The following is a 15,894-nucleotide window of genomic DNA, read 5'->3' as shown; positions in this document are numbered from 1 at the left end:
TTCTGCTCTGATGTCCTTTTTCTTTATATCATCATATATCATTTTAAATTAAGGATTCTGAATGGGCAACATGGAGGGAAATTTTTCTCTAACGTTAACAGAAATAATGCCTCACAGCCAAACAAAAAGAGAGAGGTAGCCCATTGCTCAAAATTGTAATTCTGTAGTGCAAAATATAAATAATGCCATAAAATTAAAGGAAAAGAAAATGAGGGGTTGCATATTCTCCATTTTTATTTGCCAGGCTTCATCAGGTACATCAGAATTATGCCAGTGGTTCATTATAAATAATAATGTCTGTAGAACAAGCGGAGCAAAACCCTGACATTTTATATAACCCCCTGGGCATAATTTTACATCCAAAAAGCAGGACAAGGAGGACATGGACAAAAGAGGACGTGTGATCTCTCTAGGCAAAAATATAAAAGGAGACTTTTTCAAGATCAGTTATAAAGTCCTCAGTGTGCCATCAAGCTCTACTACCAAAAACAGACAACCAGTTAGAAAAATACAGCTTCACACGTCAAAACTCGACTGGCTGCTGTCACAAAATGTTACGTTCACTCTCAGACTGGACTTGAGAGTGGGGAAATAATGAAGGCTTTGGCACAGATGTGAGAGCAGCCTGGGGAGCGTCTGGACCCCGACCGCCTCTGCTCGAGAAAAGTGGGGCAACATCCTGTCCTGTAATCCAGGCACAGAGGCAGCAGGGCTGGTGAGAGCATCTTACAGCTGCTGATTGCTGCAAAGTAACTTGGGGTGCAACCACACACTATGGGGTTAACTGCAGTTATGTTAGAAGTTGTGACATTTGCCTCATGTATGTGTAAAGGTGTCAACTGCATAGCTGGCAGAAGAAGAAGAACAAGAGGAAAAGCTGAATGTGGAAGGAAATGCAACATAAATATTGCAGATGTGAAATGTAACAAATGAGCATGCTAACATTTTTATTGGGTTAACAACTCACTCACAATACATTACCTCTAGTTTAGCACTGAGGATAAAAATCCTGTAGTAGATCTTAGTTGAAACATGGATTTTATAACTCTGATAAGCTAAATCTTTACAACTCTATCATGTTTGATATCTGGTTAAGTTAAATTTGACATAGTTAAAACACATTTCCACATACTTTGAAAAAGCTAATGTGTATGTCAGGTAGTTTTGATGTTTGTCAATCCTCAAAGAGCTTTAAAATTAAGCTCAATCACAGAGGAAATGTTACGAAACCACACCCTGACCACTGGCATGACTCAGGGGTTCAGACTGAGTGTGTGTTGCAGATTTCCTCATTAACTAAAGATCACAGCTATGATAGTGTCCCGCCAAGCTGTACATCCATATACAGGCTCATGTAAGCATGCAGTTATCTCCCCTTTATGGCTCCTGGCTAATATAGGTCAGTGGAGCACTGACAGCACGAGCGTCTGAGTGGATGTTCGCACAGAAACACGATCAGCACATGTAGCAGGCGGCGGCCCAACGTTCACTGGCACCGAGCAGATTGTGTTCCCTGTAATTAGCCATCAGGCTTCCCTTTGTCTCTGTCACTGTGTCATTTTCAACTCGTCATTTGAGCAAATCATCCTCCGTGTCACAGAGGAAAACTTTGAATCAAAATAAAAATAGGATTGCCTGACAGAGAGCAAAAAGATATGTATATCTTAATGAAAACACAGCCCTTCAGATCCTCAGTGAAACACTAAATGCAAAAATTTTATGCATCTGCCCTTTAACCTGCGTCTTTGCTGTCTGAGGCTGGAGGTAGGAAGCACCTGGCCTCAACTGAATGACCAGCTATGAAAAGTCACTCAGCTGCCCACTTCTGCTTTATTTTACATCTCAGACCACATAGAGACTAATACCGTACGCTAATGCAGAGGATGCACTGAGATGGGTGAAGCACGCACCTTGTTAATGAGGATTACTTCAGTCAGAGGGCAAAACAAAAAGAGCAGGATGACAAACATAGGGAGGACACATTTTTGGGCATCATCAAAAAGATAGCAGACTGCTCTCTAGCTAATACAGAATAGTTGTTTGTGTGTAAGTTTAAGGAAGTTTCCCTGTAGTGGAGTCTATAAAGGCCGCCTTTCAATGAAATGAGCTAATAGTGTATTTTCAAACTATAGCTTTAAAGGAATCAGAGGAAAGAAACCATCGAACTACTTTAAAAAACTCTCATCACAGCACTGCATAAATGATACAGGGTTTAATTTGTCGTTTTCTGTCACTTACGTCCTGCTTAGTGGGATGAAATCTGCATTGAATTTCAACAGCTTTAAAAAGATGTTTTGTTTTAAAATCAAGGATTTTACTTTAAAGAAATGGAGTCTCATAGGGGTAGGAGAAAAGAATCAATGCACATAAGTATCATGATTTTTTGTTTTGCAATATTAAAATTGTGATTCCTTTAATTTTTTTAATTCACATTTAAATCCTTCATGTCAGTCTTTGTTTATAAGTTGGATTGGAAAAAAGTTACCACTTTTCTCTGGCAGAGGGCAAAATATTTTTATCTAACTCAAGTCATGAGCACTTTGGGAGAAAATATGGCTCCTGATATAGTCTGTAACCATCATCATCATAACATAATTTAGCTTTTTCACATGGTCTGATGTTAAAGAAGCAAGCAAAAAATTGCAAAATTCGTAACTATTGAAGAATCGCAAATTAAATCGAATTGGCATCCCAAAAAATAAAAAAGAATCAAATCGCCAACACTAGAGTACAACATTTAAAACCTATAATAGGTTACTTTGGAGAGTTCTTACAGACTTGGATAGTGTATGAAAGGAGGTAGAAATGAGAAGATGGGCATTTAAAGCTAAAGCACTATTTGATAGTGGCTAGGGATGCACAATATTGGATTTTTGCCGATATCCAACATGCCGATATATCGAAACCCCTTTTGGCCGATATCGATACCAATAATCACAAGTTTGTTTGTTTTTTTCACTGTTAAGAAAGCCAAGTCTATCCTGTACTGGAATTTATATGTTACTCTTATTGTGACGGTCTTATTTGTTTAAGAAACACACATAAAACAAGACAAAAAACATTTGATTTTACCATAAATAAGAAATGTATCATTTTTTCAAACTCAAGACATTCAGTTTTGAAATACAGAAAAATAATTTCTTTAGATCACATGAACTTTAAATGTACAATGCATTTTTAACCATAACCAAGTTGCATTTGATTATTTTAGAGCTACTGTAACAACCTGGTGACAGACACAGAGCTCTGCAGTGCAAATAAATGAAGTGCTACATTTTATTTAAGGAGCTAATTTTTCAGATGGAAAATAATAATAATCCTAACTGAATAGCTCCTTATCGGCTGTGCTTATCGGCAGAAATTTTCATATCTGCCGATACCGATAAACGTGTTTTTAAGCTTTTATCAGCCGATACCGATATTGTGCCGATAACATCGTGCATCCCTAATTTGTGATTCTACTTTGATTTTGAACAAAATAAAAAATATTCAATGATTTGAAAATCATGTCCCCAGCAAAACACGAGGCCTTGGGAGGACATGCATTAATTCTTTTCTACTATGACAAGCAGATTACTGTGTTCATCTTGATGTCGACACATTATCCCATTAAAGGCTGGCTTTTTATAGTAATCAAATAATCTGTTGATTATTCCGGAAATGTATCAATTAATTACAGGGCTCCACTTGATCATTCATTACAAATCTATTCAACTGTGTTTAATCATATAGAAATCCAAGACGGATTTATTGCCACTTTACAACTTGATATATCCCATTATCTCAATATGAAAAGGTGTGTTTTCTTGGGAAAGAAGGATAATCTTCTGGTATATGTTGTCAGACCACAACATAATAAGGTAGGTTGTGTATTTTTGTGTTAAAGTTTGTGTTTTCAAACCAGGGATAGTTATCATCATCATCAGTAGCTCATTCCAGGACATGTCCATGTTAAGAAGTCATGTCTTTGAGTGAGACACTGAGGCCCCAGCGGTGTTTTTCTGCAGCTGACCACCATGTGACTCTCCCAGTGAACATCACAATGACATAATTTTCCCAGCATGACCTCCCCCCTCATTATCATCCATCTCTGGAACAGGCTTTAAACGGTTTGCAGCCTTGAAAACTGGAGTTGTAACCTTAAAAACACATATATGCCAACAGAGGGTGAAGGTGGCGTACATAAACACAAGCTGAGAAGTTTGACAGGTGTCCAATTCTGCTCAAATTGTTGATTCCACTGCTGTGGTAAGCGAACAAAGCTAACAGTCATCAGTATTTGCCTGGCGGTAATTTCCCGCTCTGGATCTCAGCCTGCAGCAGGAAGCAGATGTGGGCAAACGGCATGTAATCCCAATCATCTGGGACAGGAACTCATTGTGTGCTTAGTGTTGGTGTGCGTGTATTAATCACTCTCCTGTCCTGATATTCTCTGTCCTGATAGGGGGGTCAAACTGGATCTGTGTGCTTCTGGGAATTAATATGAGATTTTGGTGTTTGTTTATTCATGTTTTAATAACTGTACACAGAAATGGTGATCAGGGAGGATTTTTTTTTAGCAGATGACAAATTTGTGTTGGCAAATCTTAACGTGCGTGGGTTGTAAAGCCCAAGATGACTCCTTCATTTACACAATTCCTCTCACCTAAGTCCCTTATCTTCATCAATTTGGCCTCGTTGGTGGGGCAGCCTGGCTTTGTAGTTAAGCTTCACTAATACACACTCATGCAATGACTGCAAAGCGGAAATATAGGCTTGCTTCTCTTCTCAGAAACACCCGACTGAGGGGTGAAAAAAAAGGCTCGTTTCTGGGTTGAGTCGTGGGAGAGAGGCGGGCGAGGAAGAAGGAGGCTTGTTTCACCAGAAGAAATCAGGAAGTCTTCTTTACAGTAACATGAAGCAAGCTCACAGTGGTTGCCACACACACACACACACACACACACACACACACACACACACACACACACACACACACACACACACACACAGAAGAACAGACCCCAACAGGCTAATAAAGCCAACAATGGAAGAAGACAAAAAAAAAACATATCAAAGTCAAATTTGAGCATAAACTATAAACTCAAATGAAAAACTTTTCTTTCAATTTGCTGATGTTTCAGACTAAAAGCTCCTTTGCCAAAGTCAACCAAGCTGATTGAAATTTCCTGAGAAGCTCAGGGTTAAAAAAAGGAAATAAACACCCCATAAACAGGAGCACAGACACACTTTGGAGAAGTAGTCCCCAAAACTCAACACAGACTGTGTCAAATGCAAATCATTCAGAATTCCCCTACACAGCAGCAGTTTGAGCAGACATCGTAAATAGCTGCAAGTGAGTGCTTTGATTATTCTTTACGTTAAGTCATCGTAAGTGGACACAGTGTAAAGCCCTGTTTCAACCAAGCAGTTCGGTTTGGTTCAGTACGGTTTGATACAGGTTGGCTCTGTTAAGCCTGGTCCTGTTTGTGATTCCACAGCCAACCATGCCTCTTTGTGTAAGCCAGATGCTAATAGCCACATCAGGTAAATAGTAGCGTGACGCCATAGCAGTGCCACACAGTGTACCCCAATTATAAATCCAACAAGGACGAAAAATGCAACACAGCAATTTGTCTTCTTCGTAATTTCTGTTTCGCTCTTTGTTACAAGAGTGTGCTGTGAAGACAAATACAACCACTGTCACCACTACGTCCGATAAGTGACGATTCTTTCGACCAACCAATGGACTGCAGTGTTGTATCGCCACCTTCTGGGATTGGATCAGTTTAGTCTGGCACCCCTGCGGAAGAGTCCCAAAAAGTTTAACAGCTCTTCTCGGTTATTTGGGGTCTGTTCTAGAATTAGTCAGTGGAAACACCGTAAAATGAGTACAGTGCCGAGACGAACTGAACTGAACTGAACTGCTTGGTGGATACGGGGCTTTGGTGGCAGCTTAGCCTGCAGCCCACAAAGAACATAACAAGTAGAGTTGCAAAGGAGTAGATACTTTCCAGTAGGGATGGGTACCTTTTACATTTGAAATGATTCGGTACCAATGCCCGGTACCTGGCAATCAGTATTGGTACTCAACGGTACCAATTTTCTGTACTTTTTTGTGTTTAAGTGGCAAAAATCATTAATTTGTTTAATAATAAAATCTTTTTTTTTCCAATTTATAATATTTATTCTTCAATGTATAACCTTATAATGCTATGTGGAAAATTGCCTTCTCTTTAACTCCCTCACTGTCACAATGATGCATTTAGGTACCTAAACATGGTACCTTTTGATTTTATGTGAATCGGTACCCGGTACAGAATTCGGTCGGTACCTATAAAAGTACCTGATTCAGTACCCATCCCTACTTTCCGGTAAATTTTCATGAGAATTTTAGCCAAGAAATACTCAAAATTTTTAGGGTTTTTTTGCTGTCAACTTAAATGATTTTATTCTTAAAATTCCAGTAAAATTTTGACTCAGATGTTTTCGGGATCTTCTGAGTTTTTTTTGTTATCATCATGAATGAGGTTTTCAAAAATGATCTTGATTGAAACAACATGACAAAATGCAATTGTTTCCAACTGTGTACCATGAATCACGCGTGCAAACAACTTCGCACATTTAATCATCATCAATCTCTACTTCACTAACCTACAGCGTTTCCATTGGGACTGTATTTCTGAATTTGGAGTAAAGAGTAAAGAATGTAAGATAAACACTTATTTTTAGATGATCTTGATTCAACCTGTTTTTCTTCAGCACTGATTTCAGGGTTATCTTGTTTAAAATGACTCACAGGAAACAGCACTGAAGGAATTCCAACCTAGAATCAAGTCAGGACCACCAAAGAAGCCAGCTGCAGCTCAGCTCGCAGCCTCCTTTATGTTCTAATGCCCTCAGAGAGAACTGGACGCATTATTGTCTTATTAAAAATGGCTTAATTTCCTGTTTTTTAAGCACATGTTTTAACACCAGGGTAGAAGGAAGGAGTCTTGATTTTTAAATATCTGATTAATTGCTTTATAAAAACTAAACTGAATAGTTCTTGGGACTTTCATCTCATCTTGTAAATGAATTTTGTAATTCTCCAGCCCCTGGCTGCAACAAGATAAAACCACCAGATGTTTTTTGTATGGCATCTAAAGCTGGTTCCCAAGCTGTTCTGCTTTTTCCTATACATAATAAAACAGAAAAGAGACAATTTGGATTATTTGAGTTTGCAGTGACCAGTGGATTGTATCTTTTGCTTGAACTGTCCTTTCAGGGTCATCTGTGCTCAAGAGGACACATCTGTAAGGCTATGGGTCTTCCAAACAAATGATTTTCATATTTTTGGGGCCAGCACTTATTTTCTGGATACATTCATACAAAATTAAGCCTCAGTTTTCTGAAGATGCCGAAAAAAAATACTCTAAGCTTATCCACCTAAAGCCACTCCAGATTATTTTCTACACACACAGTCCTTTCCTCTCTGACCAGTGAGGTGTTTGTGTAATACACGGGCATAAAGGCTTCCACATCATGTGCTGTAGGCTTAGCTGTGCATGCAGGCACTCACCCTCCACACACACACACATCAGAAAAAGGAAGGGGAAGCCCCCTGGTGATAGTGGAAATTGTTACTTCACACAAACAAAAAGCCACAGGATAACACACATACAATATAACACAAACACACACACACATCTTCGGCATGGTCACGTCACTTTTTCTTGCCCCCTCCCTGAGTGTTTTATGTCTACCCGGCAGGACGCATGCTTAGAGAAGAGAGTGTGCTTGCACTTTTTTCTGTCTTTGATGTGCTGCTCAGTAATCTGCTTGCAAAGGTGAGGCAGGAACACACACAAACACACACACACACACTCGAACACAGAGGCTGATCTCTTGTATGTAATCCCCGCCTGGGCTACAAATTTTGACAGAAACAGGGAAATGATATTAAACTTGTAGTGATCACCCAGCTGAAGCATCTCATCCTGCAGATTGAATTTATTACCGGTCTTTACATCAAGCTCCTCACTTCTGCAAAAAAGCTTCATTTTCTGAGCCTGTGAAATGAATTTTACACCTCCACATAAACACCAAAAGTCTCCCGTCCTCTCGCGCTCAGCCTACAGTAGCAAGGCATCTGTTCGTATGCAGACGTCTGTTCCTGTGCCACAGGGGGGCACCTTGCAGGAGAGCAGACGCCAAATGGAAATGTGTGTTTAAAAAGTAGTCCTCAGCTCCACATTTGACAGAATGTAATCTTTTGGTCAGTGCGGACAGCTGTGACACAGCTCTGTGATGCAGTTTAAATCAAAGTTTCCTGTTATGGCTGCCTTTCTTTCAGGCTTAGTGCTGGCCTACTAACACGGAGGTCACAAGCTCAATCCCTGAAGCTTGTATGTCTATTAACAGCTGTGAGTTCAATCGACTCGGCCCTGAGCTAAACCGCCTCGCATACCAACACCTGAATACGATTAAGGCTTTTTAAAATCAGAATTATTCAGCAGGGAAACATGCTTTCTTCTTCCTCTGCAAACAGCCTGAGCAGTGAAGCACGGTTCACTAAATCAGATTTGTGACTCAGCAGTTTTGCTTTTACTTTAGAAGTCTGTGATCACAACTTGTGACAGCACCCATTCAATTTATTTAAAAGCTAATGTCTGGATTGGATGATTCCTGGCAGCAAAGTAAAGCCTGAGCTTATGTTTCCTTGATAACTTCATTTATCTTTGGAAGCTTCTTCTTCAGCTCTTTTCTTGTCAATTCCTCTAAAAACAAAAAGCCTCAATGCCACGTCCTTAAAACACAACTTGTACTTTATAAATGTCACTTTTTGCTCTTGAAAGTGCTTCCATTTGTAACATGAGATGCTTGTTTGCTAACAACGAAGCTCAGGTGATCCACTGTTTAAGGTCATCTTGTTTACGGTTTGTGAAACAGAGTTTTTGCTTTTAAAAGTACTTTTACTTCTTACCTTTTTTGATAAATTTGCTGCTGTTTTTCCAACCCACTGAATCATTCATTTGGCACTTAAGTGAGAAACTGTTCCTCGGATTTTTCTGTCGTCTTCTCTGAATGTGCTCAGGATGTTGCCTCTGTAACTGGCTGCTTGTTAAAAACTCTCTTACATAAGCGTTCTCTAATAGCTGGTTTGGAAAGTCGTGGGTTGACAGAGCAAGTGGAGACTTTTGTAAAACAGGCGAGATTGGCATTGTTTGGTGTGGTACAACTTCATCATCACTCTGGATCAATGTAATTAATCAAATGGTCTTTTTTTAATGATGACATTCTGCATGATGTCACTGCTGATTGGCTGTAGCTCCATTTGGTCAAGTAAAGGTGTGGGACAAAATATTATAATAACACTGTGTTGTCCTCACTGTAGCATTACAATTACTGACATGCTCTAAGCACTGATGGTGCTGAAAGCATCACAAAGTGTATTCAGCAGTTTTCTCACTGTCTCATTCTGCATCATAAACAAGGCTCTTTGACACGTAAATTAAATGTAGGGATGATGTGAAATTGAGTGGAAGATTTAAAAATCTGATGTATTAATTATGCTTGTATTAATACCATCCAATGGTCAGGCGCATACAGAAATGATGAACAACAGGAGGCGCAGAAGGACAAGCCAATGTGTGTGTAAAAGGTGGGAAAACAGACCTAAGCCAAAGGAGGTGAACAAATTACAATCATTTGTAAACACGAGTTAGAATAAGTGTTGAATAGAGCAAAGTTAGTTTTTTTTAACTTATATAAACATAGAACTAACAGACGATATCTGTCATAAATAGATTAAGGTACTAGTAAAAAATGAATTTCTGCAGAAAGACCAGAAACTACATACACCACAAGACAAAAAAAATCATCATTACAGAGTTTAGAAACATAATAATACAGTGGTTCAAAAAACTGTTTTGGTCTGATAACTCTGATAATTTTTTTAGCACATTGAGGTGGTGAATTTCTGTTATTATATTTGATGACCTGCTGGTGTGGGTGAGAAAGAGTTGCCATTGGCCTGTCCTTTTAATATTATTATAGTGGGGAACATAAGCTCTATCTCCAATAAGATGGTTGAACTAGCTATGCTAGCCCAGCAACAGAGGGTAAACTGCCACTAACGCCACATTGAAAGGATTTCACCTGCTGTGTGTGAACGGGATACAGGAGAGTGAGACTGAACAAACTGGTGAAGAGGGCCAGCTCAGTCCTGGACCTTGTGGAGGTGGAGGCTGACTGGAGAAATATGGCCAAGCTGTCGTCTCTGATAGACATTTTTTAGGTTACACTTATACTATCCTATTTATAAATTCTTATTGGGATTTCTGCATCATACAAATTCTTGTTTGCAGCTGTAACTCTGGAAATTTCCCCGTTGAAGAATAAATAAGGGGCAATCTTATCTTATCTGATCGTATTTTAAAGTTATTAAACTCAACATTGCTTACCTGCACACTCTGTAGCTGTCTCCAAAGAAGTCAAGGCCCACGTTTTTACTTTATCGTAACTCAAACAAAGCTAGAGTGAGTTCAGCTTTTCCAACATGGCTCCTACGATGATGGGCTTCAAAACTTTGTATCCCAAACAAATGAGTGACATCACAGATGTTATACCCCAGTATTACCACTATCTTACTGCATAAAATTAACATCTGTAATTCCAGCTTCTGAACTTACAGTACAGTTGTTAAGATATTTTTGTTCTGTTTCATGCATTGCTCCATCTAAATGCATGGTTTATGCATAGTAGGAACTTCATTCTTTTGAAGAAAATTATTACCAATTGCCTTTTTTAGTGACATGTTTTGCATTGGGTTTAATTTTACATTTTACAAAAGCAAAACATTTTGGTCACTTTCTTTGTTTACATCTCTGTGGTTTTATGCATCACAAGATACAGTTCTGTTTTCCAAAATGTGCCATATAATTTTTTGACTGGCCTTCTTTTTAAAAATGTGCTCCTTTTTCTTGAACCAAATGGCATCATAAAATTTGATCATTTGTTGATGTGTCTCATCAGAAATTTTCATTAGGGGAAAACTCCTTACAGCCCTGAACTGATTCTGACATCATAAATGTTTTATTATTATTCTGAGACCAAAACATTATGTCTGAACACCAGGACGAGTCACATCTATGGTACCAGTGGGGGAAAGCTTCTGTTTCATCAAACAGCTGAAGAAGAGGACTGAACAAAGTATATAATCTCAGACTCATTGCCTCACCAGATCACTGTAATTATGCCTATAAAACACATTCTATATATAAACAACAATGGGCAGTTAAAGTGGGTGTTATGTCAGGGTGCTCTGGTGAATCAGCGAGCTATGAAGCACACCCCATGGTCTTGTGGTATTGTGAGGTCGACTGCAGAAATTGCACGGTTCAGGAAAGCCTCGCAAATGGTACGACAGAGCAGCAGCAGCAGCAGGCAGTTAGAGCAGCTATTAACACGATGTCTGAACTCGTGCTTGGTACATTGGCTGCAGTGGCTGCATTTGTGCACAGTCAGAACAAGGTTTTTGGTGTGTCTCTTGAATTATTAAAGTGAGTGTCCTGATTCACAGGGAGGTAAAATAAAACTTATAATTATGATTTTCATATGAGCAGAGTGATATTTTCATTAACTGAACGCTATGTGATGCTAACATGAAATAAAGCTGTCTGACAAGGAAAGTGTCTAGAAATAAAATAGAGACTAAGTGCACAAAAAGCAGCCACTAGTATCAGTGAGTTTCACTTTTCTGAGTGCCGTTTTTGAAGGTACTTGTGCTACATGATCACAATTTTCTACACTCAAGAAAATTATTCAGTATTCTTTATCTGTACGTCCTTCAGCAACGGAGGACTGTGGTTGTAAGTAGAGTTGAAACAATTCCTTGAATGATTCGAGGTACTCGATTACAAAAATTACTCGAGTAATTTTCTCTGCCTTGAGGAATCGTTTAATTTTAAAAAAGATCAAAGAGTGGTATTTCAAATAGAGCTGAGGCCATATTAAGAGAGTTTTCAGACCCCTCAAGCTACCTCTTATACAAAATAGCAACTAGCAACAAATCTAGCTTCTTTTCTGGAGTTTGGAGACTAATGGGCCATTCTACAAAACAGGTGCCATTTGGGGCCGCAACATTTGATGAGATGTACAAGGCACAAAAAATGTGTCAAAGTGTGTTTACAAATTCTGGAGCTACCAAAGCAAGTGCTCTTATTGACATGCTGTATCAGAAAATTCTATTTCTTAAAGAGAAAAATTTTCATTTGAAAAATAACTGCTCTTTAACAAAACAAAAATGTATTTTATCCGATTACTCGATTAATCGATGGGATATTCAGTAGAATACTCAAATACTAAAATATTGAATAGCTGCAGCCCTAGTTGTAAGCTGTATGACAAGCCCTGCACATGTGCAAAGTTATGAATGAGAAGTGTAGTGGTGCTAAAAGAAGAACCCTCATTTGCTCTGTCAGCCACACATGGAATTTAGGTTAGGATGAACCAGCATCCAAAGAAACTGTGCACCAAGGGAATTACAGTTTCAGAAAAGAACAGAAAGTACTGGACAATTATCCAACTTTCCATTAAGTTTAGGTTTTATTTGAATGTGTGTGTTATGAACTGAACTGCTGCTTCTTCTGCTTTTAAAATCCTCCATCAAACACATCCTAAATGCCTCTCAAACCACCCAACGCCCTTTGCGCAACATCCTCTACCTCCCTGTTTTCTGAAACACACATTCAAAAGGCAGGAAAGCCCAATCATCAGCAAAACAGTAGACACATAATGTGTTGTCCCTGTCCTGAACTTCTTATCCACCTATTCAGCAAAAGAAGGCGAGTCGAGCTGTGTAGCATTTACTCGAAGTGCAGCAGAGTTGATAAAGCTCTTGGTTGTAAAGCCAGAACAAAATGTTATGAAATAGGCCAAGAAAGAATGTTGCAAGCTCCAGCAAGCAGCTTGTATGAAGTAGGGAAGTAAGGAGAATGTGTGTGTGTGAATGTGAGTGTGTGTGCTTGCAAAAAAGCAGAAAAGGTGAATATTTTTAACAGATTCTACAACAAACTAATTGTGATACAACAAAACTCATCAAAACACTGCAGCTAAAGCTAATTTAACCGCATCTTTACTTAGAGGTATATTACTTAGAAGCTGCAGGTATCTTCCAGTTGGCATGGCATTCCTGGTATATCCTAAATCAAATCCATTAAGCTCAAAAGACCACATAATAATACGAGAAGTGACATTCCAGTCATGGCTATTTCAGCTATTTCACAAGCCCGGGACAAGTCCTATTTTGAGTCAGAGTTGCGACACAAAAACATCAAGTGATGCAGTGTGGGTTGACTTACGACTGGGATGCGTCAGGAGTTTGTGCAAGGCAAACCTACAACATCTAACTACAAAAGTGCTAAAATAAATTAGTTGCAATGCCACATTTTCTCTCAAATTAGGTTTCCTAAACAGTCTGTAATTGCTCAGTGTCCAAACATGACCAAAAGTGATGCCTAAGGAATTCAAAATGATAACAGGGTCATTTGATTTGCCTTTTTTGAAGTATTTGCTTCTTTAAGATGTTATTATCACCCAGAAAAAGTCACTTTCTTCTCTCTCATGTAATATTTGAGAAACATAGCCATTTCCTTGCTTCCTCACTTACTGTTACTCTTTAACCGCTTATAAAATTGCTTACAGGACAGTGTTGTGTAAAGGGAAGTCTCCCATATTTATAAGCAATACACACAAATGTGATATGACACTCTTGTTTTTAATACATGCATCATAAAGGCTATAATATTTCAGTATAGTGTAGAATTCTTATCTTTTTTCAGGTAAGGCTCTGTTTAATATATGCACCCTGTTTATACCACAAGGAATGAAGTAACTGTGTAAAAAAAGGTGTTGGTGAAGTGGACATCTGCATATTAGATGAGGAACAACTGGGAAGAGACTACAAAGGACAATAATAAAACTGGGGGAAAGGGTGTAGCAACTTAATTTAAGGAGACAGTTTATGAAATTAAGCTTTGTCTGATTAGTAGCTACCCAGACTTCTGTAGGACAATGAATCACTGCACTGTATACTAGCAAGCATGCATGTTTAACAGGCAGGAAGCCACTACAACACTGCACTTTAGTCCAGCCTTTACCTACAAGCTACAGCAAAGCTACCCCAACAATGCCACGAAATAATAGCCCGACTGTCTATTATTTCGTTATTGTCTCTAGCTTTATTATGAAAAAGGGAGCCCTTGTGGTATGGGAGACAATGCTAGGCCGCCATGAAAAGCCTGGAAATGGGAGGAAGAGGAAGAGGGCAGTGTGGCCGCCCCTGCCTCACCTCCTGGGGGATACAGGGAACCAGGAGACGGGTAGGGGAGGGGGGAAAAGAATGAAAGGGTGGAAAATAAAAAGGTAAAGGTAAATACATGAGGTGTAGCATTTGACCCACCATGAAGTCGCTGCCGAAGTTGTCCTCTCCCCTCTCCTCGTCCCCCTCGCTCATGGCCTTCACCTCCTGGATAAACTTTCTAAGGATGCCGGCTTGGTCCATCCTGCAGTCCTCTTGTAATGTATCCTATTCCTTTAAAAAAAAGAGCCTCCCAAAAGTAATAAGGGGGAGAAAGTGTAGAACTAAAACAAAAAGGACAGGGAAGAGGGGGAATAAATAAAAATAAATAAGCTTCACGGATCCTCCCAGAGAGTCATCGTCGGTTCACAGTACAACACCTTCTTTTTATCATTGCCCCATGTTGTTTCTCCCTCTCCTTTTCTTTTCTGGGCTCTTCTCAAACGGTAACGGCTAGTCCTGAAGAAAGGCAGCGGCGGCCGGGCTTTCTGCTCCACACACAAGTTTACAACCGTGGCGGAACATAGACTGCAAATACTTCCTTCGTCAGAAAAGAGAAATACAGACAAAAGAGAAAACAAGCCGCTGGTCTGGTCAGTCTATCCACCCCTCCCTGTCTGCTGCCACATTCACACACTACTGGGGAACATCCGGACTGGGCAAAGCCAACAGCGGAAATAGTCCCTCCCCTTCCACAATGCACTGTCTGTGATTGGACAGTTGACACTAAAGCTACATTTCTAATTGGCCATCACGAATGTCAGTCAACAAAAGCGAGAGACCTGATTGGACACACAGCGTGTCTGTAGTTTGTCACAGATGATCATCGTTTATGGCAGCATGAATGGCCAAATTACTGCAAATAACTAATTAAACAGTTAAATTAATCATACAAGGGACAAAAGGCAACATTTTATCAAGAAATGTTCTCATTTAATTTTCACAACTTTTCAGTGGCTTTTCAGGGTGGGTAAACCGGGACATCAGGTAAATTGGAAACAGTCCAGTGTATCTACTCGCAAAGGCAAAATCAAAACCAGCTAATGCAGTGACCTTGCTGGGGAAGAAGGTGACCAAATCACATAAAAAAATTGGTGTGGCATCACGTGGGAGGGTGTGGCCAGCTGAAACACCAAGTTAAAGAAATGACATGTTCTGCCTTGATTTAATAGCAACACTCACCTTAACATTTTTTTTTCAGTGAAAACCACAGGAACTGCAACACATTTGAAAAAAAATAAATCCCAATTATTTTTTCATATCAATAATGATGTTATGTTTGTTGATTGTTTTTTTTCTAAGAAGATTGTTACACAGTGGAATTACAAAAACTGTCCCAATATACCTGGATTATGTTTTGTTTCTTGCCTTTAAGTCTATAATTCCAGAAGTAGCACAAACAACTTTGTTGTCTATTAAATTATATTAATCCCTGCATATTGAATGAATTTTAGTGATGTATAAGAGCTATATTATAATTTCAGCCCTGAAATTAATTAATTGTATAAGTTAGTCTCATCAATGTCCTTGCTAAAGTCATGTCACTCTTTCCTGCTATTAGGTTCAATGACATGCTG

At 39.1% G+C, this 15,894-nt stretch overlaps 1 protein-coding gene across 4 annotated transcripts in view; it reads right to left on the bottom strand.

The window, feature by feature from the left end:
- The window catches only part of ptpn12 (protein tyrosine phosphatase non-receptor type 12), a 60,160-nt gene extending 45,193 nt beyond the window's left edge, over positions 1-14,967 (bottom strand). For 3 of the 4 annotated variants that reach the window (XM_074698034.1, XM_074698032.1, XM_074698035.1), the window contains exon 1: positions 14,420-14,967. In XM_074698034.1, coding sequence (XP_074554135.1) covers positions 14,420-14,521 — 102 coding nt within the window. In that variant the 5' untranslated portion in view covers positions 14,522-14,967. The remainder of the gene's footprint in view (positions 1-14,419) is intronic. The other variant, XM_074698033.1, reaches the window with a different exon arrangement.
- Between the last annotated feature and the right edge of the window lie 927 nt (positions 14,968-15,894).

The sequence above is a fragment of the Halichoeres trimaculatus genome, unplaced genomic scaffold (assembly GCF_033239565.1).
Source record: "Halichoeres trimaculatus isolate MK-OKI-2021-1 unplaced genomic scaffold, fHalTri1.1 fHalTri1_scaffold_21, whole genome shotgun sequence".
Taxonomy (NCBI): domain Eukaryota; kingdom Metazoa; phylum Chordata; class Actinopteri; order Labriformes; family Labridae; genus Halichoeres; species Halichoeres trimaculatus.
This window is presented reverse-complemented; position numbering and strand designations above follow the sequence as displayed.